At 46.0% G+C, this 27,418-nt stretch overlaps 2 protein-coding genes across 4 annotated transcripts in view; one reads left to right on the top strand and one right to left on the bottom strand.

Annotated features, from left to right (window-relative positions):
• Positions 1 to 1,736: 1,736 nt before the first annotated feature.
• RLBP1 (retinaldehyde binding protein 1) lies at positions 1,737 to 19,489 on the bottom strand. Its single transcript, XM_081839273.1, has 8 exons — positions 19,196 to 19,489; positions 17,695 to 17,734; positions 15,636 to 15,764; positions 12,853 to 13,057; positions 9,869 to 10,047; positions 7,803 to 7,961; positions 4,441 to 4,551; positions 1,737 to 2,488 (listed from the first exon to the last, which is right to left on the bottom strand). Exons 2-8 carry the CDS (start codon positions 17,704 to 17,706, stop codon positions 2,330 to 2,332), a joined length of 954 nt encoding a protein of 317 aa, XP_081695399.1. The 5' UTR covers positions 17,707 to 17,734; positions 19,196 to 19,489; the 3' UTR covers positions 1,737 to 2,329.
• A 6,446-nt stretch (positions 19,490 to 25,935) lies between these two features.
• Positions 25,936 to 27,418, top strand: part of FANCI (FA complementation group I) — a 30,445-nt gene continuing 28,962 nt past the window's right edge. For 2 of the 3 annotated variants that reach the window (XM_081838731.1, XM_081838729.1), the window contains exons 1-3: positions 25,936 to 26,021; positions 26,321 to 26,391; positions 26,893 to 26,987. In XM_081838731.1, coding sequence (XP_081694857.1) covers positions 26,904 to 26,987 — 84 coding nt within the window. In that variant the 5' untranslated portion in view covers positions 25,936 to 26,021; positions 26,321 to 26,391; positions 26,893 to 26,903. Of the gene's footprint in view, positions 26,022 to 26,101; positions 26,124 to 26,320; positions 26,392 to 26,892; positions 26,988 to 27,418 lie in introns of those variants that run through there. The other variant, XM_081838730.1, reaches the window with a different exon arrangement.

Genomic DNA, 27,418 nt, shown 5'->3' with positions numbered 1-27,418 from the left:
TAGATCTAATTTCATAGAACAAGGAAGAGAACCTACTTCTCTTCGGGTAAGCATGTCTGCTTTCCAGCACTGCTGGTGCCTCTTGCCTTAATGAGCAAAAAGGGGAGTATGTTTGAAAATTGGTCAGCTGATCATATCACTACCCTCATCGGAAATTTAGTATTCGGAGAATACAGCGGGTCTGTGTGCAGTAAAAATGAAAAATCTGGCTGAGGCAACAGTAAACCTTGCCACAGATTTGTTGCTGGGCACCTGTGACATGCGTACGATGTGCGCCAACCCCCAACCCCCCCCCCCAGACTTGGGTGCAAGACAGCACCTCTGTCTGGGGCCTTGGAAACCAGCATGGAGGACCAACAAAGACTATGGAAATGAAGAAGTAAAACAAGATGGGGAAACTTTTTTTCAACCTGAGGATTACATTTTCTTCTGTGCAACCTTCTGGGGCCCACATGCCATTGGTGGTCAGGGCCAGAGGTAAAAATGGGCAAAGCAATGAATGCATTTCCTTTATACCATAGACTAGTTTCTAAACACATTCCCCTTTGGCCTCATCCAGGCAAGCAAGAAGCATTTTCAGAGTTCAAGGATATGTTCCAGCCAGGCAAAAACCCTCAGGGAAGATGCAAAGCAGGGCTGTTGAGGGCTGTGACTGGTGAGAGTCTTAAGAGCCAGATACAGATGCCTGAAAGGTTGTATTTGGCCCTCAAGCCTCTGGACCTCCATATCTAAAGTAAATCAAACTCGTGATTGCGGGGGGGGGGGGATAACTTTGTGGATGTCTTTTCTAGGAAGAAGAAGAAGAGTTTGGATTTGATATCCCGCTTTATCAATACCCTAAGGAGTCTCAAAGCGGCTAACAATCTACTTTCCCTTCCTCCCCCACAACAAACACTCTGTGAGGTGAGTGGGGCTGAGAGACGTCAAAGAAGTGTGACTAGCCCAAGGTCACCCAGGAGCTGCATGTGGAGGAGCGGGGATGCGAACCCAGTTCACCAGATTACGAGTCTATCGCTCTTAACCACTACACCACACTGGCCTGGAGCGTTTTCTGATGGTGAAGCCACTTCATTGTCTCCACAAACCTCAAAGCACATTCATTGACACAATTTCCAATGAGCTATTGCTGGGTCTTTTGCTAAAGTTGCTTTCAAAATGTTGAAGACATATGTTGAAGGCATGTCTCCTCTCCCAGTGGCTGCCATTTCCCCTCTTTCACCTTTTGCCCAGGAGTGATAGAGAGGGATCTCTCTCTCTCTCTCTCTCTCTCTCTCTCTCTCTCTCTGTGTGTGTGTGTGTGTGTGTGTGTGTGCTGTGATTCGAGGAAGTGCAGAAAACTGTCGGAATGTGGGATCACCCACAGAATCCAGCTTCCTAAGAATTTAAGCTTTTAATTCCTTGAAACAAGAACAGCACCTTTTTTAGGAGCATACACTTGAACATTTTGATCAATGCCTTCTGAAATCTTTGAAGCTGGAGGAATTGCACATTAGGATTTCTAGTGGTTGGAGTATGGGGCCTTAATGCCATCTATAGGTCATGGCATGGTTGCTGGGAACACAAAGCATGTAAAATAGTACAAATTTGCTGAAAATATTCTGCAAAAAATTCAACCGTAAGTAATTCTCATGGGCTGCACACCTGGGCTTCTCAGAGAATTTTGGTTTCTCCAAAGCACAGAGAAACTTGCGAATGTTGCTTTTTGTGACTCACAAATGAAGAAAAAACACCCTTGCTGTTGTTATTTTATTATTATTCTTCTGTATTGAAAACAGTCCTTGGCTTGTGTGCTGCTGCAGTAATGGACTGTGGCTGTGCCATTTGCACTGCCTTTGTGACAGCTTTGTCTGTTTCCTCTTTCCTTAGCCACTTACCCCCAAATCCAGCGACACCTGGGCTCTAAAATACATAGCTATATATGGGTGCACACTTTCTCCCCACCATATTAGGGCAAGCCAGTAAATCTATGAAGGCACATCTCAACTACTTGACTACCTGGGTGCTTGGTCAACAAAGCTTGTACTGCCTCATCTAGAATGTCCCCACCACAGACCATCTCTCTTCTTCCTTCCCCCTCTCTTTCATTCCACTTTCTTGTTTTTCCTGGATGGGGGTGAGGTAATAAAAGGAAAAAGGATTATTCTTGAGAGAAATGGCAGGAGACTTTTCATTGCTCTACTGCCATCTGGTGACAAAGAATGAGAGAGAGTGGCAAAGCAATGTACACCCAGATTTTATGGCCACGACAGATCTTTCAACCAAAGCTACGTTTAACAGGATAGTTGGGGGACACCTCTGCGCCCTATCTTCTATGCCAAGATGTTGCTATTTAAAGAGCTGTGTCTTCAGCATCAGGTCGGGTCCCAAAAAGCAGCTCCGCGGTGACTTTGCCGTCATATTTGGGCAGATTGCCCCCAAAATCTGCTGGCAGGATATCGGCATCGATCTCTCGGTAGAAGGTGTCGAGTTCGTCGCCATGCACAAACACCTGAGTGCGAAAAGGAAGGCAGAAAGGTTGAGCTGAAAGATGCTGTGTAACGGGGGGCAGAGTTCAGCTATTTGAGCTATTATATGATATATAACAGGGGACGCAGGTGGCGCTGTGGGTTAAACCACAGAGCCTAGGACTTGCCGATCAGAAGGTTGGCAGTTTGAATCCCCGCGACGTGGTGAGCTCCCATTGCTCGGTCCCAGCTCCTGCCAACCTAGCAGTTTGAATGCACCTCAAAGTGCAAGTAGATAAATAGATACCACTCCGGTGGGAAAGTAAACGGTGTTTCCGTGCACTGCTCTGGTTCACCAGAGGCAGCTTAGTCCTGCTGGCCACATGACCCGGAAGCCGTACGCCGGCTCCCTCGGCCAATAAAGCGAGATGAGCTCTGCAACCCCAGAGTCGGCTACGACTGGACCTAATGGTCAGGGGTCCCTTTACTTTACTTATGATTATATAATGATTTGAAATATATGTTTAAAATAACCTTGGCTTAAAAAACAACAACCTGAAGCTTTCCTTTTAGGAATTATAGGTGCCGAAATCCCAAAGGAGAAGAAAAGACTATGTAAGTGACCACAGCTGCGCAGATATTATTGGCCCAGAGATGGAAATAAGATAAAGTCTTCTACCGGAGAAGAATGGCAGATGAAGTTGATGGACTATGCCGAAATGGCAAAAATGACTGGAAAAATTGGAAATCAGGAAAACCAAAATTTTAATAAGGAATGGGGAAAATTTATAACTTATCTTAAGGACCATTGTAAACAGCTAAAATCGTTAGCAGGATTGGAATATCACTTGTAGCTTAATGGTGAATTTTAGACACAATGGAGAGGTAAAAGATTTGGATCATCATAAAAGATGCAGGAGGAAATGATTAATAATAGGACCCACAAAGGGGAGGAGGGAAGTCCAAGAGATTCATTGGAATCATATTTTTATGTTCTATGTTCAATATATGACTAAAATTTTAAATCTGAAAAACCAAATAAATTATGTATGTATGTATGTATGTAAAAAATTGATTCTCAGCTATCATTTCAAAAGTGAAACGTGTTTCTAGCCCATATGACTGAGTGGCTGGATATAATATCAACAAGTGATGCAAAATCGTAACACCAGGAGTTTGCTACCCTTGCAAGCAGCAGCTAGGTGTGGGGAAACCTTTGGCCCTCCAGATGTTGCTGTACTACAGCTCCCATCATCCCTGACCATTGACCGTGCTTGCTGGGGCTGATAGGAGTTGCAGGCAGTGTGGTGTAGCAGTTAGTGTGTCAGGCTAGAATGTGGGAGACCAGGGTTCAAATCCCCACTGGGCCATGATGCTCCCTGGGTGGGGGTGACCTTGGACTAACTTACATGTAAGTTAGTGACCTTGGACTAACTTACATAACAGGGTGGCTGGGCGGATTAAATGAGGAGGGGAAGAACCATGTACAATACCTTTTGCTCGTGGAGAAACATGAGAGATACAAAAGTTGTTGTTTTATCAATACAGTGGTGCCTCGCAAGACGAAAAGAATCCGTTCCGCGATTCTCTTCGTCTAGCGGTTTTTTCGTCTTGCGAAGCAAGCCCATTGACGGTTTAGCGGCTTTTAGCGGATAAGCGGCTTAGAAAAGGGGGGGGGGAACCCCGCAGGAACTCGCAAGACATTTTCGTCTTGCGAAGCAAGCCCATAGGAAATTCATTTTGCGAAGCACCTCCAAAACGGAAAACTCTTTCGTCTAGTGAGTTTTCCGTCTTGCGAGGCATTCGTCTTGCGGGGCACCACTGTAATAGATCAGCAGCATCTGCAGGCCCAAAAGGTCTCCATGCCTGCAATTCCTGGCAGAAGATGCCCAATCCCACTAACATCTCATTTCTGGCCTTGCATGCTTGCATTCCTTGACTGACAATGCTGTATTCGTCTTCTCATTGCTCCTTACCCTTCTGCGGCATAACTCACCCTTTCCAGCAGTTTGTTTTTCAGGAACGGTTTCACCACGTTGTAGGTTGTGGTGAAGTACCACGGCTGGTGGATGAAGTGGACGGCCTTGAAACGAGCTGGGAAAGAATCCTAGGGATTTCCAAAAAGAGCACATGGTTAAGGCAGCCAGCCGCAAAAAAATAACAATACAGTGGTTGCAAACGGGATCCGTTCCAGAGGCCCGTTTGCAAGATGAGCAGAATGCAACCTGCGTCTGCGTCTGCGCGTGCCGCGATTTGCTGCTTCTGCGCATGCGCATTACATCATTTTGTGCATCTGCACATGCACGAGCAGCAAAACCCGGAAGTAACCCTTTCCGGTACTTCTGGGTCACTGTGGGACGCAACCTGAAAACACGCAACCTGAAGCAAACATAACATGAGGTATGACTGTAGTGCAAAGGTGAGACAGAGCAGCTAGGCAGAGGGGACTTTTATTGCTTCAAAAGCCTGATTTCTCCTTTTTGGATGGGTGGAGGAAGCGAAGCAGTTCCACTAAACCACCACTGAGGGCTGTGCTCTTTGTATGGATGTAAAGGGTACTTTGTGTCCAGGGGCCAAATACAGTGGTACCTCGGGTTACATACGCTTCAGGTTACATACGCTTCAGGTTACATACGTTTCAGGTTACACACTCCACTAACCCAGAAATAGTGCTTCAGGTTAAGAACTTTGCTTCAGGATAAGAACAGAAATCATGCTCCGGCGGCACGACGGCAGCAGGAGGCCTCATTAGCTAAAGTGGTGCTTCAGGTTAATAACAGTTTCAGGTTAAGAACAGACCTCTGGAACAAATTAAGTACTTAACCCGAGGTACCACTGTACTCCATCCATCGTTTTAGACTCTTTGGACAGTCATACCCCTCACTCAAGCACTTTTCCCCCTGGCTTGAATGTGTCTCTGAACTGTGATAATGGCTGTGTAGACACCATGAATTTAAAGCACATTTTCCTGCCAAGGAATCCTGGGAACTCGTTTTGCTATGGGTGCTGGCAACTGTAGCTCTGTGAGGGGTAAAACTACAGTTCCCAAGATACTTGGTGGAAGGTGTACTTCTAATCTCTGGTCTGTACACAGACAACATCTCTAGCTTGATGGGATGTAGGGTGGAAACGAGAAGGGTGTCAACTGTTGGGTGGCTGGAATGTAGCCGCCTGTGCAAAAAGTTAGAGTTTTCATCCATCATAGAATTGTAGAATTGGAAGAGGCCCCAAGAGTCATATAATTCAACCCCCTGCAATGCAGGAATCTCAGCTAAAGCATCCATGACAGAAACAGCAATCTGGAAGGCTGAAGGAAATACTTCACATATTATTGAGCTAAAAGGCAAAAGTGTTCAGGGGTCAGCAAACTTTTTCAGCAGGGGGCTGGTCCACTGCCCTTCATACCTTGTGGGGGGCCAGACTATATATTTTTGGGGGATGGGGGAACTGAATGAATTCCTATGCCCCACAAATAACCCAGAGATGCATTTAATAATAATAAATAAATAATAATAATAAATTTTATTTATATCCCGCCCTCCCCAGCCAAAGCCGGGCTCAGGGCGGCTAAATAAATTTTAAATTTTAAATAAATTTTAAATAAATTTAAATAAATTTAAATAAATAACTTTTAAATAAAAGGACACATTCTACTCATGTAAAAACACACTGATTCCTAGACTGTCCGCGGCCCGGATTTAGAAGGTGATTGGGGCGGATCCAGCACCCGGGCCTTACTTTGCCTACCTATGGTTTAGGTACAAAGTCAGTCCATGTTCTTTTCCTTTTTGTTAAATGAAAGCTGAAAATGCGGGGAGGACAGTTCATCCAGCGGTATCAAACTCCCAAAACTGCCTGACGCCCTGATTCCTCTCTTTGAGTAACACCAATGTAGGTTTGGGATGATCGTTCACTTCTTCCTGCAATGACTTTCCTCGCCTTATCTGACCCTCCTTTTGCTCAAGAAGCAGCCACGCCAAGTCACACGGCACAGCTGCAACTCCCCGCTTGGCGCCCATCCACAGGATCGTGCCCTTCCCCAGGCCGCTCAGAGAGACACTGGCCAGGTGAGGATCCAACCAGGTATTGGCACCTGGGGAGCACCGAGCATCTAGTGCTCTCGTACCTCTGGCCTTGTTTACCACTGGCATGCATTCCCTGGGAGGTTTCCCATAATAGGATGCAGTGCTTGGGTTCAAAAAGCGCCACCACCAAGTATAGGACATAGGAAGATATGTTCCTTTGACCGTGCTCTAGATGCCTCTACCTTCTCCTTAACAGGAACTGTTCACTATCGCGTTCCTGGCTTTTTAGTTCATTCTTTTAGCCAGATCTGGATGCGTTCCTGTTACAGATCTCTTCTCCCACCTGAAATTTAGCCAAAAGGCCAAATCGCACCACCACACTCATCAGATTGATAAGTGATGACTTGCATGGGGTCGTGAAGGACCATAGCCCTTTCTCTCCAGCACCTCAAATGTTCCTGTGAATGTTTCTGGTTGTGGATACATCATCTTTTTGTTCCCGTTCCGAGCACCAATGAGCAGCGGACTTTCACCACTCAGTTGCCTACATGCCTAGATAGAGGAAGTACCGTATTTTTTGTTCTATAAGACGCACTTTTCCCCCTCCAAAAATTAAGGGGAAATGTGTGTGCGTCTTATGGAGCGAATGCAGGCTCCGTGGCTTCAGCAAAAGCAACGCCAAGCCTCCGAAGCGCAGCAGGAACGCTCCCGCCGTGCTCCGGAGGCTTCGTGTTGCTTTCGCGGAAGCCTGGAGAGCGAGAGGGGTCGGTGCACACTGATCCCTCTTGCTCTCCTGGCTTCGCTTTGCCGGAGAGGCACTGCGCAGCTTTCCCTCTCTGCTCAGTGCCCCTTCAGCGAAGCAGGAGGAGAAATGGAAGGGACTCCATTTCTCCTGCCGCTTTGCTGAAGGGGTGCTGCGCAGAGAGGGAGAGAATTTTTTTTCTTGTTCTCCCCCTCTAAAACTAGGTGCGTCCTATGGTTAGGTGCGTCCTATAGAGCGAAAAATATGGTACTTCGTAGGCGAAAGGACTTTGGCTCCAGTGGCAAGCTGGCGAGAAGGAAATTGCTGCCACCTGAATGAGTTTTGCATGGGGGAATATACTGTACGAGAGCAAGGCTGTAGATTGGACAAGAGTCCAAATCAGTAGAAGGCAGCTTCCTATGTTTCTACAAAGGAACTGTCCAAGGTTGACTGACATCATTGATGCCACACAATGGTCATGTGGTATGCTGCTTGCCCCCTGGTTCTAGGAATGCCTCTTGCATAACCGGTAATCTATGGGGTCCTGGTTGTCTTCACTGATTTCTAGGGAGGGCAATAAGGCAGACTCACCTGCAGCATGTCTACCATTTTCTTCAGTTCGGATGGTTTAATACCAGAGGCCTGCTGCATGGTGAACCCGTTAAAGTTCTCAATGATGCAGAAGCCATTGATTTGCGTCTCCTCGTTCTCTAGCAGTTTCTCTAGGATCACACAGTAGGCGCGAAGAATCTGGATCAAAACACATGGAGACAGGAGCTTATGTCCAGAACTCTGGCCAAGTTGATGGATTTCCTTCCTCCCATGCCTTGGGAAACAGGCAACCTTTCTGTACAATGCTACTGAAGCCAGTATTTATTTTGTTAATTAAATTTCTATGCCTCCTTTCATCTGAGGATCACAGGGCAGTTTACAGTAGAAACACACACACACACACAACATAGTAACAAACACAAAACAATACCCACCCCCCAAAGCACAAATGGTGCTCCATCTTGCAGAATGCAGAGCAGATGTGGATAAACTTTGACCCTCCAGCTTTGGGCAGAGTTCAGCTATCTGAGATTCTCAGCTTTCATTTAAAAAGCTAAGTATGTTTCTAGCCCATATGACTGAGTGGTTGGGATATCCAACCTTAAAAACAGTCAACAACTGATGCAAAAGCATCCCACTAGGAGTTTGCAACCCCTGCAAGCAGCAGCCAGGTGTGAGAAACCTTTAGCCCTCCAGATGTTGCTGAATTTAGCACTCGCATCGTCCCCAGCCGTTGGCCATGCTTGGTGGTGCTGTTGAGAATTCAGCAACATCTAGAGGACCAAAGGTTCCCCATGCCTGTCCCTAAAGAACCTGAAACACCTTGATGAGAAGCAGTAGCTTGTAGCAGGAACGGGGAAAGTTTTTGTATCAAGGGTTGTTTTCTCTTGGGGATAATCTTTCAGGAGCATCCTTGCACTAGCGAGAGGTGCTCCCTCCTTGTCTAGTGAGTCACCAGAGGCAAGACAGACTGCCCTTGCTAGAGGGCTGAAATAGTTGCGAGAGGGCTTCCACCACCACCACCTTCCATTGCTCCAGGAGTCGGATTCTAACACAAAAAGAAAATAGTCCTGCACAGATGATATGAAGCACCTATCACATCAGGCCATTGTTCACTACCAAGCATCCCAAACCAGGAGGTGGGTCAAATATACAAGAAAAGAATCTGAGACATTCTGGTGTCTTATTTGGTTGCTGTGCATGCTTGTACAAACTTGTGCACTTGACTCTCCAGGTGCCATTGAACTCCCAACTCACATCAGCTCCAACCAGCATGCCTAGTGGTCAGGGATGGTGGGAGATGCAGTCCAGGGGTGGAGAACCTCAGACCTGGGGCCAGTTGTGGCCCTCTGGGTTTCTCTATCTGGCCCATGGAACTCTGCAAAGGCCACACCCATCACTAACCCACCACTGGCCCGCCTCCACCCCACCACTGGCCCTTGGAAGGTTGGCCAGAAGGGAATGTCAAGAAGGACACTGACAAACTGGAACGTGTCCAGAGGAGGGCAACCAAAATGGTCAAAGGCCTGAAAACGATGCCTTATGAGGAACGGCTAAGGGAGCTTGGAATGTTTAGCCTGGAGAAGAGGAGGTTAAGGGGTGATATGATAGCCATGTTCAAATATATAAAAGGATGTCACATAGAGGAGGGAGAAAGGTTGTTTTCTGCTGCTCCAGAGAAGCAGACACGGAGCAATGGTTCCAAACTACAAGAAAGAAGATTCCACCTAAACATTAGGAAGAACTTCCTGACAGTAAGAGCTGTTCGACAGTGGAATTTGCTGCCAAGGAGTGTGGTGGAGTCTCCTTCTTTGGAGGTCTTTAAGCAGAGGCTTGACAACCATATGTCAGGAGTGCTCTGATGGTGTTTCCTGCTTGGCAGGCGGTTGGACTCGATGGCCCTTGTGGTCTCTTCCAACTCTATGATTCTATGATTCTATGAATATGCCCCTTGCAGTGGAAAAGGTCCCCCACTCGCTATTGTAGCTCAGTAACATACAGAGGCCACAAGTTACCCATCCCAGTGGTAAGCATTGGTAGTTTAATAGTGGGGGGGGGGAAGCACAAGTGCTTGCAGTGTAGGACCTCTGCTCAGAGATGCTCACCTCATCAAAGGTGATCTCCTCGTAATCCCAGTTCTCAATGTTGAACAGCAGCACCACCCGTCCATACTTGTCCCTGTTGGCCAAGATGCCTGGGTAGCCAGCCTCAATGGTGCTGCGCACAGCCTCGGGAGTCAGGTTTTCAAAGAGCTCTGGATACTGCTGGCGGAAGTTGACATAACCTGGTGTGAGGGGGGAGAAAGATGGAAGAAGAAGAAGAAGAGTTTGGATTTGATATCCCGCCTTTCACTCCCTTTAAGGAGTCTCAAAGCGGCTAACATTCTCCTTTCCCTTTCTCCCCCACAACAAACACTCTGTGAGGTGAGTGGGGCTGAGAGACTTCAGAGAAGTGTGACTAGCCCAAGGTCACCCAGCAGCTGCATGTGGAGGAGCGGAGACGCGAACCCGGTTCCCCAGATTGCGAGACTACTGCGCTTAACCACTACACCACGCTGGCTCCATGATGAGTGTGGGAAGAGAGACTGAAGCATTGAGCTAGATTAGGAATGGGTGAAGCTGTGGCCCTCCTGATGATGATGATGTTTTATTATTTATACGCCACCCATCTGGCTGGGTTTCGCCAGCCACTCTGGGTGGCTTCCAGCTCATATAAAAACATAATAATACATAATAAAAAATCATCCCCAGCTAGCATAGCCAATGGTCAGGGATGATGGAAGGGGCAGTCTAGCAACATCTGGAGGCCCACTGGTTTCCCGTCCTTGCAAATGTTCCCCATCCTTGCAAGGAGGCAGTGTGCTTAAATGGTAGGGCTATCAGGGCAGAAGTTCAGGGCAGAAGTTCAGGACCCCACTTGGCAGAAGGAGGAGGATCAGCTAACATAGCAGTGATGTCTCATCACATATTGAGGTAAGTAATGAAACCAGGCAAAGATCTCAGAGGAAGGTCAGTCGCTTGGTGGTAATGTGTCTGCTTTGCCTGCAGAAGGTTATAGGTTCAATGCTCTACATCTCCTGGTAGGTCTGAGAAAGAACCCTGGAGAGCTGCTGCCAGTCAGGGTAGACTAGGGTGAGGGAAACTATGGAAGTTTTGCTGTCAAATCTAACAATGCATATTTTTGCTAGTTAGCACATGAAGGAGTTAAGACCATAGAGCTGTGTTGCTGATAGGCAGACTCAGACCATAGAAACATAATTGGTAGAGAATGCTCTGTGTGATGTCATTAACACTCCTCTCCTGGGAGGGAAGGAGCAAATAAGTATTTCCTGTTCCTTTCCCCTCCCCATCTCTCTTCAACTAGCCATGGGAGCCACCGTCTCTCCACTTGTTCCTGTATAAGGCACATGCCTGAAGTTGTTTTGGCTGTAAATACAAGTATTTTACTTGCATTAGTTTTTACTTCTGTTGCTGCTAAGGATGAATGCTTGACTGTGAGTAAACTATACATTTTAAACTTGCTTTTCAGTCTGGAGCCCGTTTCTTTGATAAACAGGGAAACAAAAGTGCTAACGACTAATTCCTGTGCTTCCGATTAAACTTCCTCAGATGGGAGTTATAAACTCTGCTGAGAGTGCTTTCTCTTGTGAGAGTATCCACAAAAGCCCTGGATTTTGAAAAAAGTATTGCAGCCCCATTTTCTCTTTGTCTCAACCCACACACATGGGCCTGCAGAGGGATAAAAGATAGTTAATACATTACCTCACCTACCTAATAAAACCCATCAGTAACCAGTGCGTTTCTGATATTGTTGGACTCCATCTCCCATCAGCCCAATATGGCCAATGATCAGTGATGAAGGGATCTGTAATCCAACACTGAGAGATGTTGGGGAGGACAGGTTCCCCATTCCTGGTGCAGACAGTACTGAGCTAGATGGACCAAACATACCACTCAGTACAAGGCAGCTTCCGATAAGCCCACTCCCACTGTCCCCCCCAATAATATCATGAAGTGCAAACTCTGGAATTGTACTTGGGACAGTACTTGGGACGCAGGTGGCTCTGTGGTTTGCCAATCAGAAGGTCGGCAGTTCGAATCCCTGCGACGGGGTGAGCTACCGTTGCTCGGTCCCTGCTCCTGCCAACCTAGCAGTTCGAAAGCACCTCAAAGTGCAAGTAGATAAATAGGTACTGCTCCGGCGGGAAGGTAAACGGCGTTTCCGTGCGCTGCTCTGGTTTGCCAGAAGTCATGCTGGCCACACGATCCTGGAAGCTGTACGTCGGCTCCCTCAGCCAATAAAGCGAGATGAGCGTCACAACCCCAGAGTCGGTCACGACTGGACCTAATGATCAGGGGTCCCTTTACCTTTACCACAGTACTTAAAACTTGTTGCTTCAGGACTCGGGAACCTAACTGGGTTTATTTATCTTTTCATCCCCCACCCACCCATCTACGTTCCTTTTCAGTAAAAACGAAATCATTCTGCCTCCTTATTTTTCTCATGCTTGTTTACCAACAAGGGGATGATCAACCCAGATTTCCATTCTGCAGGGGGCAGGAATAGCAGGGGTAGTAACTTGTTTCACTTGTTTCCTGTTAAGAGCCATCAGGTGTGAAATGGGGAAACGTAGCTTGGGGCGGTTAAATAAAAACGGGCAAAAATCCTTCCCTTGTTCCTCATCTCCGTCGCTAGTTTTGTTAATTACTGCCCTGTTGCATAAACAAAGGGAGCTCTGAAATAGAGCCAAGCAAATATTTTTCTTCTTCTCCAGCATAATCTCTCCAGTTTACCAGAGTCCAGGGTCAATGCCAGTAAAATCCCTCTCAGAGAGAGAAAGGTGGGGGGGGGGGACACAATATAAGGTAACAATACACAGCGGAAGCACCCAAACCCTCTTCCTACAACCTAACTTTGGGTTTTGCTGGCAATTAAAGGTGTTGCCCCCACACTCCTCCTTTTTTCTTTTTAATAGGCTAGATAAATAAGCCAATTTCACCTGCCCACTCCCTATGCTACCCTAAGGAAGGTTGACTACAGCATACCAACAAGATTTGACTGGGTCTGTTTGCGTGCCCAGAATCCCCACCTTTAATCAGATCATAAGCCCTGCTGATGTCAAATTTACGGGCTCGGATGAAACGCAGGAAGAAAGCATCATCTTTTCCTTTCACTTTCTCAGCCACCACCTTGCAGATGTCCTCTCCTCCTTTGGCTTTCTCCTGCACCAGTTCCCGCAGCTCTTTCACAGCCAGCTCGCGCTTCTCCAGGGTCTCGTTCAGTTCGTCCTTGGCCTGTGGAGGAGAAGAGAAGCTGGACAGTGTCTCAAAGGTAGATGATGCCACTGGAACGGGACAATACCTGCTTTTCTTTCTCTCCCACGCAAAATAGCACTTGTGTGCTCATATTCAAGGACGTGTTCTCCTAAACAGAAACATGTTTGCTAGCTGTGGCTATTGGTCTCATGATACTGTATCTGGCATGGCCCTCAGGGCTCAGCCAGCAATTTTTCTTGCCCTAATGCTGGGGACTTCAAACTTCCTTCCATCGCTGAGCCCTATTCTAGATCAACTTGTCTTCTAAGCAACACCAGAACATCTGCCATACAAGCCCAGAACATAGCAAAAGATTCTGGCCTATGTTCTTAATATTTCTATGGAGTGACAGCCTGTTGACTAACACCATTGCCCTCTGCAACCAGTGTATATATAGAACAACACACCTAGCATTCCACTTGTGGTTGTACTATTCAGGAAGAAAATTGGTGGCAGTGAACTAAAATGGCTTTTGTCTGCTATTGCTAGGCAACTCACTGAGGAGCCACCAAAGAAAACACTTTTGCAGACAACTGTCCCAATGTATTTTGGCATATCAAGCAGTAAAATAGGCAAAGAATGTCCAGCCCAGCTCACTTTAATTAGTTTTCACTGTAGAATCCAAGTGCTGTCATTTCACATAGCTGGTATGAACAAAATGATATAATTTTCTGGATATTAAGTGGGCTGGTTCACAGATCCTATACTGAGTAGCAGGTTAAACTAAAAGGCCTCCAAGGTACCACATATCTCAAAACTTCTATGGGTATTCCATACTTTTCTTTTTACATTTAATCCAGATTTCCTCCTTTGCAAAAAAATTTCATTAATTAAAAATGACCCATTATATACCCACAGTTACCACTGGTATGGAAGAAAGGGCATTTACAAGGTAAAGGTAAAGGTAAAGACCCCTGGATAGTTAAGTCCAGTCAAAGGCAACTATGGAGTGAGGTGCTCATCTCTGCTTTCAGGTTGAGGGAGCCGCCATTTGTCCGCAGACAGCTTTTCCGGAGCATGTGGCCAGCATGACTAAACCACTTCTGGCACATGGAACACTGTGACAAGTGCCAGAGTGCATGGAAACGCCATTTACCTTCCCACCGCAGTGGTACCTATTTATCTAATTGCAGTGGTGTGCTTTCGAACTGCTAGGATGGCAGAAGCTGGGACCGAGCAACAGGAGCTCACTCCTTCATGGGGATTCGAACTTCTGATCGGCAAGCCCAAGATGCTCAGTGGTTTAGAACACAGTGCCACCCGCGTCCCCAATGAAGGAGACTATAATGTGATTGATAGCACTTCCACCAAATAAGTATATTGACCCTTACATATGCCTACAGGACTCCCATGAAGGCTATATAAATTATGTTGGTATACAGATTCCAACCATTTCAGGCCCTGTGCATTATATTTATTGTCCAACGATCAATGTGAGCTTAGAAAAATATCTTCCAAAAATACCTTCCAATCAGCAATGTGAGCTTGGAAAAATATCTTCCAAAAATACCTTCCGATCGGCAAGCCCAAGAGGTTCAGTTGTTTAGACCACAGCGCCACCCACATCCCTGGCATTCACAAATAATCCCTTGGCAACCTCAAAAGTAAGGTGAGTGTGACCCAAAAAACCATGCACCCCACCCCTGAGCGCTTCCTCTCCCCTTTGATCATTTTCATCACACAATTTATTTTCTCATTAATTGATGGAGAATGGTAAAAAGCAAGAGTGGGATTTTCGGCACTGCAGTAGGAAACCCTGAGATAGACATGGCTTTGGTCTGACCTAATAGGACTTATGCTCTTAGTTAGCGACTTCTGCCTTTGATACAATTGTATGTAGGAAATTAAACAATGGGCACATTGCAGCCCTTTGATGATTCTTGTATAAAGCAGCCACCACACCGGGCCTCCCTGTAGGGTTGTCTCTACTTCTACATCAATGGCAGCATCAAATCTGGAGCGCCATTTTTCCAACCTTCTCCTTTAAGCTCTTTGTGCTTTTCAAGGGAGAACAAGGTAACCGCTGTAACAACTGTTAGGACTGCCAGTGATGGACCTGGGCTGTGGTTCATCTCTCTGGCTCAGGGCCTAGCAGAAACCTGGTGGACCCAGGACGCATGTGTGTCTGTGTGTATTCCCCTTTGTCTTCCCCCCTGCTAGGACCCTCTGGTCTCCACTGAATGCTACATGACATGAACAGAGGTGTACTGGTTAAATTTCAGTGGAACAGCAAACAAGGGCAAACTTCAAAGAAGGGTCCCTAATACAGGCCTTGAAGGATTCTTAGCTAACCCTGTGGAAAGGGAGACAAGGCATAAAAATTCAGTTTCTGTTTTCTCAGGAAGGTAAGGCAACTGTCTCACGATGGACCACCGCTCATCTTGACAGCACTAAAACCTCTTGTTCTCTCTCACACACAGAACTACGTGAGTAGTTAGTTTTTGAAAGGTTAATTAGCCACGTTGAGCTCCATGAACAGGCCATCCTCTGGAATCATCAACAGCTCTCAGTCCCTGTTCTTTGGCCTTCCCTCTCCACCCCGCCCAGCAATGCTCACCTTTTGCAAGGTATAGTCAGGGATTTTCTCACACTTCCCAAAGACGCGGCCATGGTCCTTGGTGGTCAGCCTCTCAAGTTTGGAACGCAAGGCTTGCTCCTCCTCGGAAACGATCCTAAATGTGCCAGTCTGGGGGTGAAAGCACAAGGGGGAAATGAACTCCTGACTGAAAACATCCCCATCATGTCAACTGCTCATGCAAGAACTGACAAAACTTGCATAATACTTGGCACCCTATGTAAAAAATATTGACTCTAAAAGGAGAAGACCTGTGAATATTTTTGCAGCAGGGTCCTTACAGGTATCTCAATAATTAAATAAATAAATAAATAAATAAATAAATATTTGTACCCTGCCCATCTGACTGGGTTTCCCCAGCCATTCTGGGCAGCTTCCAGCATATACAAAAACTATCAAAACATTAAACATTAAAAACTTCCCTATACAGGGCTGCCTTCAGATGTCTTCTAAAGGTGGCACCCAATCAGCATGAAAGGGGAGTTTTTTCACCACTGTACAGCCAAAGTAGAGCATTTAGGAACACTGAAAACATAGTGTTTTCTCTTTCCAGAGTTTGGTGCCCAAGTTCTGTTATGTCGAACTTCCATCGAACTTCATGGAAAACACAGTTTAAGACACTCAGAAAGAAGATATTGAAGCATTCCAAATCATTTTTGCCCATGTACACACACAGAAAATTGTCTATCTGAAAGGCAACTCGTGGAGATTTGCATTGATCATTGCAATGCATCCTTAATTATCATTATTGTACAATATTACTATATAAACTTAGAAGGTTGCATAATGTTTGAAGGGGTGTGACTGTCAGGGAGATGGCTTTAACTATCATGACCCTGCGTGACTGAATTTGCCACTACACTACTGGCTGTAGATCAGTGGCAAAGTGCGTACTTTGCATCTAGAAGGTTTTGGGCTCAATCCGGGGACTGGTGGCAGGGTGACGATGAGTGGTCAGAGGAAGAAGAGGGAGAAGACTGGGAGGAGGAGGTGTCAGAAGTAGAAAAGGTAACAGGGTTTAGTGAGCAGGGAAAATCTGTGGCAGATAGAAGTACAGAATTAGAAGCAGAGGTGGATGCAGAGAGGAGGGAGGCCAAGAGGCAGAGATGAGTCAGGATGGGTGTCTTCCCTTCCTGCTGTGACAAGCTCCCCTGCCCCCTTGTCTCCCAGGAATAGAAGAGGTGTGAAGAGGGAGGAGTAGAGACAGGCACATCGGCGGAGTCTCAGATTGCTTGGGAAAGACCCGAGGAAGGTGGAGATTTAGGCAACTGCCTCATAGGGGCAAAACCCACTGAGAAGAGTTGCTGTCCCCATTAGGCCTGGCATTCCTGGGCAGGTCTTATTTCTTCTGAATCACTTACTTCATGTGATTTATTCCTGATACCTGCTCCTGACCTTATACATCTTAGAGGCAGAGCTCCTCGGTTGCCTGTTACTGTTCATCTACCTTTTCCTTTCATCCTGGCTGAAGCAAGACAGAAGCAGGTGTTTATTGTGGGCTCAACACTGCTCACAAATGTAAGGTTTTTGCAGTGTGCCCACGCAATGGCATCGGCTTGAAAATGCCAGTCCAGATTTACCCTATCCATGGAATATCTTTCCATTGCTTTGGATGGGCTAAGATGCTTTGGAAGGGCTTCCCCCCAAAACTGCAGCATATAAATATTCAACAACATTTTCACATGGTAGGCAGCTTCCTGGATGCAGCCACTATTTGTCCCATGTGGCAAAGCCAAAGTGACATTGTCGTCAGTTACAGATAGGTAGCCATGTTGGTCTGCCATAGTCAAAACAAAAAATTCTTTCCAGTAGCACCTTAAAGACCAACTAAGTTAGTTCTAGGTATGAGCTTTCGTGTGCATGCACACTTCTTCAGAAGTGTCGTCAGTGTTGGTCTCAGCATTGGTAGCAGCCTGAGGGTGTAGAAGACTGATGCTAGCCCTGCTGAGAGCAGAGGTGAATCAAGATCTCCTTAATCTAAGCCCAGTTACAATCAGAAAAAGGGAACAAATGGAATGGAACAAGCAGGATCTGTACTCACCACTGAAGTCATGTTGTCGTTTTCCTAGTCCACGCAACCACTGAAAAGAGAGAATGAGGATTGTCAGGCTAACATCAACAAGAGGCAACACAGTGACACCTGTTGCAGTTCACTCTCTGGTTCAGAGAGATCTGGCAACTTTCTGCAGCTGAGGATCCTTCAGAATCCCAAGTCCACCTTGAGGGTTCTAGAGGAGACCTAGTGAGGCTGTCTGCAGGAAGTCCCAGCCTTTTCTCATTACCAGGAACTTAATTTTCAGATAACATTGCTGGGCCGCCTCCTTTAATTATGTCTTACACTTATACAGTCCCTAAAGTTTACTTTCTCTCTTAGATTGCTAAAGGCTTCCAGCTGCTAGCCTTTGTTGGTTGTGGGACTTCCCAATTATATGGCTTTTACCACTCCTCCTATTTGTTTGAGTCTTTATCTACTGATAAGGGTGGGGCCAACATCCATGTCCTGTCACCACGTCAGCTAATGTCCTGATTGCCTTTGTTTATCCTTGGCCATGATGAGTACATGAGTACAAGACTAGCTAGCAGGACCAGTAGTCAGGGATGATGGGACATACAAGGTCCTATTCAGCTTGGTGGCAGTAAACATGCATTGGAACTGGCTTTTTTGTCTTATTTCAGTGCCAGCACAATATGCAGAAGGTCTTGGGTCCACTCCTTGACATCTCCAGTTAGCAAGGGATGGGAGAGACCAATTTCTGCCCTGGAGAGCAGATGCCTGTCAGACTTGGCAGCGAAGGATCAGATGAACAAAGGATCTGCCCTGGTATAATGCAGCTTTTAAGTTCCTGTGTTCATAGACTCACAGGTTTGCTACACAAGAGACTGCATGAACAGGCTGCTGGTAACTTGTTGCACAAGATCGTGTGATCCCTTGCACCACGAGTTTCTGCTAGTGCAACTGTTGCACTGGAGAGATAGCACAGGACAGGATAGTGCGCACCCCGGAAATTACCGGTATCTCTTTCAGCTTCTGCCTTCTGGAAGAAGGTATAGGTTTATAAAGGCCAGGACTAGCCGCCTGAGAAACAGTTTCTACGCAAATGCAATTCTGGTTCTAAACGCAGCATAAGAAGTCTCTATAGTACCGTATATTGTATTTTAAAATGGGGTTTCAGAGTTTTTAGGGGTTTTTGAATGTTTTATGTAGTTTTTCAGTTTCATTGTTCTGTATGGGACAATGACAATAAAGATATCGTATCGTATCGTATTGATTCCTCCGTTGTGCAACACTGAAACTCGTCCATCTGCTAGCTTAGCAACACTGGACACAGCTCACAGAGTTTGAATGGGTACATAGCGGTTGTCTAGTCCAACCCCATGCAATGCCGAATCTGCAATATAGGGTTCCAAGCAGAGCATCCCTGACATCTAGTCCTTGCTGAAATACATCCAGTTGTTTTTAACGGCTGGGCTGCATTTGCTGTGATTTGAAGCAATTGCAGCGGCAGAATCTAAGCTGAAAAAAGGAATCTCGAAATACTCACCAGGGAGGTGAAACAGTTCCAAGAAGGTCAGTGTGCAATCCAGGCAGAATCACCGTAGTGAATAAATTGAACATGCAACAGGCAGCAAAGAATCGAGAAAAGGCTGAAGTGCAACAAGAGGAAACCCAGGCAAAAGCTTTGTAGAGTCACCGGGCTGGGATTAGACCATCACAAGGCATCGCTCGCAAGAGCTCTCTAATTAGGTCAGCACAAACCAGGCGAGGGACCCCATTAAAAAATTACAAAAGGCCGGTGAGGAGGGGGCGGGGGAGAGAGCGAGCAAGTGGTCTTGGCTCACAGAAGTTCATGGCGGGGAGGCTGGCAGCATTCTGGGGCCGATTAGCCAAGTATAAAAGCTTCTTATTGTATAACTGGGCCACACTCATTAGTGTAACATGCAAGGTGGAAGGAAGGGCTTTGGGGGACATTGCAGAGGGAGGGAGGGAGGGAAGAGGGTCCATAACTTCAGCGGGGAAGGGCTGTAGCTCAGGAGCAGAGCACATGTTTTGCATGCAGAAGGTCGCAGGTTCAAACCCTGGCCTCTCTAGTGAAGCAAAAGTGGGAAAGGATTCTGCTTTGGAGAGCCAATGTCCGCCAGGATGTCCACCAGCCTAGAAGGACAAATATAGGCCCCATCTACACAATATGTTTACAGTAGCATCATGCCACTTTAAATAGTCATGGCTTCCCCCAGAGCAGCCTGGGAGCTGTATAGTGGAGTAGGACAGCTGGGGGGGGAATCACATCTGGCAACCAATGTGCCCCTTTGGTTTCAGATAGTACATGGGTAGATGAGTCTTTTTAAAGTGGTATGATGCTGCTTTAAATGTACAGTGCAGATGAGGTCTTATTTAAGGTAAAGGTAAAGGGACCCCTGACCATTAGGTGCAGCCATGGCTGACTCTGGGGTTGCGGCGCTCATCTCGTTTTATTGGCCAAGGAAGCTGGCGTACAGCTTCCGGGTCATGTGGCCAGCATGACTAAGCCGCTTCTGGCGAACCAGAGCAGTGCACGGAAACGCCATTTACCTCCCTGCCGGAGTGGTACCTATTTATCTTATCTACTTGTACTTTGAGGTGCTTTCGAACTGCTAGGTTGGCAGGAGCAGGGACCAAGCAATGGGAGCTCACCCCGTTGCGGGGATTTGAACCGCCAACCTTCTGATTGGCAAGTCCTAGGCTCTGTGGTTTAACCCACAGTGCCACCCGCGTCCCGACGTCTTATTTAGAGCAAGTTAAAAAGCTGTTCTCTGATGTACATTTAAACAAAGGGCTGTATCCAGTGCCAGCCCTACTGAGAGGAACCAGAACTGAGGGATTCATTCATCCCTAGTGGAGCAGCAAGCCATGCTGAAATTCCCACTTCTATGGGTCAATGCCAAACCAGGCGTTTAACGTCACCATACTTTGGCTCCTAGGTTCAATTTCAAGGGTGCTTACAGGCTGCTGCTACTTTGGGGTGAGATTCAGTCACTCACTGACAAATTCAGGTTGTGCAAATCAGGTTCTTTGCCGCCTTGTGTGATGAACCCGATTGGTGCAGGCAGCCTTGGCTCACCCCTAGTTCTCGTGAAACCCTATAGGAGCTCCTGAGTTGTTGCAAGATGGGACACGGCTGGCTGCCCAGAATATACACCTTTTCACCGCAGGATTATCCTAGCCACCCTTCCTTGTTGTTTGCCCATTACTGTGGACTTGGTTGGTTTCTGGTCCAGAAAGGAATTTTGATCCCAACCGCAATTTGTCTCTTAGTTGGGAGGTTTTCATTTTTCCCTTAGTCAAGGACAAAATGTTTCTTGTTAGTTGTTAGTCTCTTCCTTTAAATTCCTGGGAGTTTACCTTAGTGAAGACCTCACTTGGAAAAACAATATAACTCAGGTGGTTAGGGAGGCCCAACAGAGACTCCATTTCCTCAGGGTCTTGCGAAAGAACAATGTTAAACAACAATTGATGACCTCCTTCTACCGGTCCACAATGGAAAGTGTCCTCTCATATTGTATCACACTGTGGTACATTGGCTTGACAGCCATGGACAGAAAGTCTTTACAGAAGGTGGTGAACACAGGACATGATATCATTGGCTGTCCCATGAGCCCGCCAGATGACATCGCAAGGGATCGTTACCTTAGGAGAGTGAGAAAAATTCTCAGGGACGATTCACACCTCAGCCAGCGATGCTCACCTCTTCTACTCTCGGGCAGGAGTTATAGAAATATAATCAGTCGTACCAACAGGCTAAAAAACAGTTTCTATCTGTGGGCTGTTAGGCTGCTGAACGGAAAATAATATACTGCAACTGACTTTTGGGGTTGGTGTGTTGTGTGACAAGCACACAGAGTGCAATGAGGTTGAGTGTATGTGTGTGGGGGGGAGGCTCAGTTAATTTCATTGTACACAGGTTGTACATTGACAATAAAGGTATTAAATTAAATGTTTACATATTCTTGTCAAAACTGATAGAAAATGGCATCAGGCAGGTAGAGGCACATGCTGTGCACCCGGGGTTGAGGCTAGCCACCCGCGGGGGTGGGGTGAGCGTCTCAGGGGGGCAGCAATGTCACCCCCCCAAGATGACACCCGGGACGGACCACACCCACCACACACACACTTCCTCCTCCAGTGCAGGCAGGCAGGATCTGCTTAAGGCGAACCCTCATACGTAGGGTTGCCATATTCCAAAAAGTAGAATTCCTGACAACCCCAGAAATAGTGATTTTTAAGCTTTTTGAGCTGTTTCTGATGCTTTTTCCATTGCATACGTCCAGGTTCCCCTCATATTTTGCTGATTCTGTAAAATTCCTCCCCGATGCCATTTTTACACCCAAAAACCAGGACATGTCAGGAATTTTCCTAACATATCGCAAGCCTACTCATACAGGGTCTTGTGAGGTTGCACTATAGACGGCAGCCTGGCTTGATGTTATTTTTTTATTTGCTTTTTTAAAAAAATAGTTTAACAACAACGGCCGCAAAAAAATGCAAATGTAACTTGATTCTGTGTTTCCTTTCATTTTGTTATATGTGCACTTTGCTGTTGTTATTCTTTGGATTGTCATTTGTTTTAAAGGGCATTTCATGTTGCAATTTTAGATTGCTGTGGGACCTCAAGGAGTAGGGGGCATAATAAACAGAAATATTATAAATAAATGGTACTGTGCATGATTTCTTCAAAATGTGGTAAGCCAGCTCTGCTGTGTTTCGGTGGGGGGCTCCTTCTTATTTTGTTGAATGGATCCCTGGACTTCTGCCCTATTCTGGCAGCACCACTGGTACACAGTCTCTTTCTATGCAACCAGAACAGAAGATTCTGCTGAATTCTGACAGAAGAGAACAGGACAAAGTGTATATCTTCACTGGTAGTAAAGACAGCAGTGATTATCAACAGTCACTTTTGCCTTCCTCTTTCAGTCCAGAGACCTTCACACCAAAGGGGGCTTCCCAGGGGGCACAGTGGCAAAACGGATGGTGCAACACTATGGGGAGCTTATGCAGGGCATGTTTTGTAACTGTGTTGAGGTTTTTATTTTTATTTTTTTATATATAGTTACATATTTGAATGAAGTAATAAAAATAAATAAAAATAAATATGTACACCCCATCCCTGAGACCATTCCATTGTAATTATCCAACCTCCCAAAATTTCAACACCTCTTGTGATGGTTTAACCCCTTTCTGTTTTAACAGTACAAATTCTACAAATAATAATAATAATAATAATAATAATAATAATAATAATAATAATAATTTATTTGTACTCCACCCATCTGGCTGGGTTTCCCCAGCCACTCTGTGCGGCTTACACAGAGACCAAAAATACACTAAAATGTCATACATTAAAAACTTCCCTGAACAGGGCTGCCTTAAGATGTCTTCTGAATGTCAGGTAGTTGTTTATCGCTTTGACATCTGATGGGAGGGGTTCCACAGGGCGGGCGCCACTACTGAGAAGGCCCTCTGCCTGGTTCCCTGTAGCTTTGCTTCTCGCAATAAAGGAACCGCCAGAAGGCCCTCGGCGATGGACTTCAGCGTCCGGGCAGAATACCTCCCATATCTCCTCAAAACCATTTCTCCTGCATATTCCCCATCTTACCTTAATAGCACATGTTAATTTATCATTAACAGCTATATCCCGCACCTCTTTATACCATTCTTCCATTTTATATTCACCTTGCCCCTTCCTAGCTGTAAAAATTCGCACAGATGTCAATAAATTTGTGAGCAAGTCCTTCATAGCCTACGAATCTCCCCCCCCCCCCATGTGTTGAGATTTAAGGATTTGAATTCCAATATCACCAGAACTGTGGTTGGAAATTAGTTCCCAATGTGAGGCAGGGAGAAAGGGGGGGAGAGAAGAGGTACAGACTATTTATTGATAGAGCTGTGTGAACAAGGCATGGATGGGGTTCAGCCAAAAGCCACTCAAATCCCCCTCCCAAAAAATCATCATGATTTAGCATCTAGAGATTTGAAACTTGTATGAATTATATTAGCACACAGTGCTCGCAAAGCAACTGTTAAGCAACTGCATGTCTGAACCAGTCTTCAGGGCTGCTGCTTCACGCAACCAACTTGGAAGGGTGTTTTGTTTTTTCTAAAATAAATTGGTGCAAACTCTTTTAGCACGTGAAGATTGACTGTAGGAAAATGAAGCAAACTGGCTACTGGCTTCCAGTGCTGTGGCAAGTACAGTATATAATCCACATTTGGGCACCCCCTCCCAATATAACCTAGATGGGTACAGTAGCAAAAAGTGAAAAATTGCTCCTTAGTCTAAAATTACCTAATTGCACCACTGATGGCTTCTGTTCTCTTGTGTTAGCTTCCATCTGTGAACAGTTCAGGCTTTTGTGGAAAGCTTCAGAAATAAGCCGGTGTGTTTGCAACAAGAAAGGCCACTTAGGTTAATCTCTGCTTCCTTTTAAACATAGGTTGAAATCGCCTCATGGAACAAAGGCTTCCCCTTGTTGCTGGGTACTTAGGGGTTTTGTACAAAATGATCCAAGCCACGCGTGAGGCAAGAAAGAAATCCAGGAAAAGGCCAAACTGCAAGAAGTGTTACCCTCACTCTGATTTGGTTTCACGATGGTGATATTATTATTATTATCATCCTTCCTGGCAGGTCTTGAATGGGCTTTCTGTCTGAGCTCTTAGCAGTGAAGAAAAGTCACTCAATGGTTAAGGCCACACCGGACAACAGCAATTGGAACAAATGTTATGTAAATGAAATGTTTTTTTAAAAAAATCAGATTGTTTTGCAGAGAGAGGTTGGATGAGGTCAGGTCAGGACAGAAGCAGATTCCCAGGTCTTGCTGATGTGACCCTCATTTGGGATGGTGGAAGAGAGAATATGACAGAAGGACTATGGGTTGCTTTCAATTAACGTATACTCAGAGAAGATCCACTAAGATAAACAGCCATTTGGGTCCATTAATTTAAGTGGGCCTATTCTGTGCATACAACACTGTACAGTGGTACCTCGGGTTAAGAACTTTATTCGTTCCGGAGGTCCGTACTTAACCTGAAACTGTTCTTAACCTGAAGCACCACTTTAGCTAATGGGGCCTCCTGCTGCCGCCGGAGCATGATTTCTGTTCTTATCCTGAAGCAAAGTTCTTAACCTGAAGCACTATTTCTGGGTTAGCGGAGTCTGTAACCTGAAGCATATGTAAGCTGAAGCGTATGTAACCTGAGGTACCACTGTATACTTCACTGCCATCAGCAGAACCTACTGGATGACACCCATAGCCCAATCTAGTCCAGTCCCCTTATAAAGCCATTCACGTCGGTGACCATCCCTGCCTGCCTCCAGTGGGAGTGAGTTCCATAGTTTAATTACGTGCAGTGCTAAGAAGTATAGTGGTACCTTGGTTCTCAAATGCCTTGGTACTCAAACAAGTTGGTACCCAAACACTGCAAACCCAGAAGTAAGTGTTCCGGTTTGGGAATTTTTTGAATGCCACACTTCCAATTTGAGTGCCACACTTCCGTTTTGAGTGTTACGCTGAGGTCTGTCTGGTTTTGCTATTTATTTTGCGTTTCTGTTTTTGCGGCTTTTTTGTTTTTGTGACTGTGTGGAACCCAGTTCAGTTACTGATTTACTGATTGTGTGACTGCAGTACATTTTTTACTACTTTCATTTTGTGGATCAGTGGTCTCGTTAGAGAGTAAAATTCACGTTAAATTGCTGTTTTAGGGGTGGTTTTTAAAAGTCTGGAATGGATTAATCTATGTTGCATTACTTTCTATGGGAAAGCGCACCTTGGTTTTGGAATGCTTTAGTTTTGGAACAGACTTCCAGAACGTATTAAGTTTGAGAACCAAGGTACCACTGTAATTTCTTTTATCTGTCCTGATTTTCTTCCAGCATTCAGCTTCACCAGATGATTTCTTGTGTTCAGAGGGAGAAACACTTTTCTCTATCCATGCATAATTGTATAAAACGTACCAAGAACTTGCTAAAAGCAAGAAGCCCCAAGCACTGCAACCGTTCTTCATAGGAGAGTCTATTTAGTGAGCGTCCCTTTTATCTGGTTTCTGTCCCTATCCCCGCCTTTTCACCAATCGGCAGCAGCAAGCCTCGAACGCGCGACCTTCCCATTACCGCGCCGCCCACCCCACGCGCTGCGCCACAGCGCCATCCGGGGACTTGGCTTGCCGTGGCGGTGGGTGGGTGGGGGGGAGGAGGAGAACAACGGCGAAGCGGAGGCGGCGCATGGGTTGCCTAGGGAAACGGAAGCTGTTCAGAGAGGGGCGGGACTCCGTTGCCGGGGCAACGCCGACGAAGTTCCAGGCGGGAAATTCGGCGCTCGGGGAAGTTTTGAAGGAAGGTGAGGCCAGGAAGCCGCGCTTGAGGCAAAACAGGGACGAGGGTCGGCAGCGGGAGGGGGCGCGGACGTGAGAGGGTCACGTGGCCGGGGTCGTAGCCGAAGGTGGGTCACGAGGCTGAGCGGTGATTGTTGGTCCTTAGCCCAAAAAAATGACAAGTATTTTTTTTTTTTGGCGGGGGGGGGGAGGCTTCCTTTCAGCCAGGTTAGAAAAAAAGGAGAAGGTGAAACGGTGTCTCTGAGCATGTGAAGAGTGCCTCTTTTGTTTATAACGGTTTCTGTACCATTTTTTTCCCCTACAGGGAGCTCAAAGTGGCATAAATGATTCCCACTCCCTATATTTCCAGTTTTGTCAGCGTAACAAGCCTGTGAGGTAGGTTTGGCTGAGGGTTGAGATTGGCCTTTTGAGCTTTATGTGTGTGTGGTGTGTGTTGAAACAAGAGTCTTCCTGGTTGGTGGCACCATCATGGATACACCTGTGTCACCCCAGATAGGGAAGCTTGGTAGAAGATGTGAAAAGAAACCCAGCAAAGTTGTGGCAAGTGGCTGTACGTTTGAATACTTTCCCTCTCGCTGCAGTCATACAAAAATACAAAGTCAACCCCAGCATGTCATTAAGGAATCATCCAAACTTCAGTTCCACCCCATCCCAACATAGATAATGCGGTTTTTTTTTATTGGATTCAAACACATCCCCGCTTGTAGTGCAGAGTGGTGCAGTCCACAAAAAGCTTTACAGTTTGAGGCTGCTGTTTGCATCAATTTACCTTTCGAGGCCTTAGAGACAATCTGAGTTTACTTTGTTTGTTTCTGTAGGTTAAAACTCTTTTTGCTAATTTTACAGATCACAAGTTTTTTTGTTTTGTTTCGCCAGCTCTATTAACAATGGACCAGAAAATCCTGACCTTGGCGGCAGATGAAAAAGCTGAGCAACTTCAGGCATGCCTGCAAAGCCTGAAAGAAAATGAGGTGAGCTGTTGTGATTCCCACAGTACTTCGGGGGGGGGGATCCACTGATAGTGCCCTTGTTTGGGACTGATTGTAAAGAGGAAAAGAGAACCTGTGGTCCTGTGTATGTAGCTGAACTCGCAACTCCCATCAACCCAAAACACATAGAGAACCACTCCTATCCCTACATTTGGACATTGCTCATTCTCTTCAGTGTATTTGTTTCACCATCATGGCTTCCATGATCAGTATTTTTGTGTCCAAATTGTGAGGCATCCATATATAGTACATTAATGGACCTTTATTTACAGTGTGCTAATTGCATGAGTTGCAAGTTGCTAGATATTTGTATTTATTCCTGTTGTATTTCTCTTTCCTTCTACTAACTCATAGCTATGGGAATTCCCATGCATTTGGGAAAATGGTAAAAATTGTGGTGACTCTGTCAGTGG

The sequence above is a fragment of the Podarcis erhardii genome (assembly GCF_964252035.2).
Source record: "Podarcis erhardii genome assembly, chromosome: 14".
NCBI lineage: Eukaryota > Metazoa > Chordata > Lepidosauria > Squamata > Lacertidae > Podarcis > Podarcis erhardii.
The sequence above is the reverse complement of the archived record's forward strand: the minus strand, read 5'-3'. Positions and strand labels throughout refer to the sequence as shown.

Coding starts and splice junctions, on each gene's coding strand:
- RLBP1 (XM_081839273.1), bottom strand. Junction 13,058..15,635: donor CTGACTATACCTTGCAAAAG/GTGAGCATTGCT, acceptor TCTCCTCCACAG/GCCAAGGACGAACTGAACGA. Junction 10,048..12,852: donor GGCTTATGATCTGATTAAAG/GTGGGGATTCTG, acceptor CCCTCACACCAG/GTTATGTCAACTTCCGCCAG.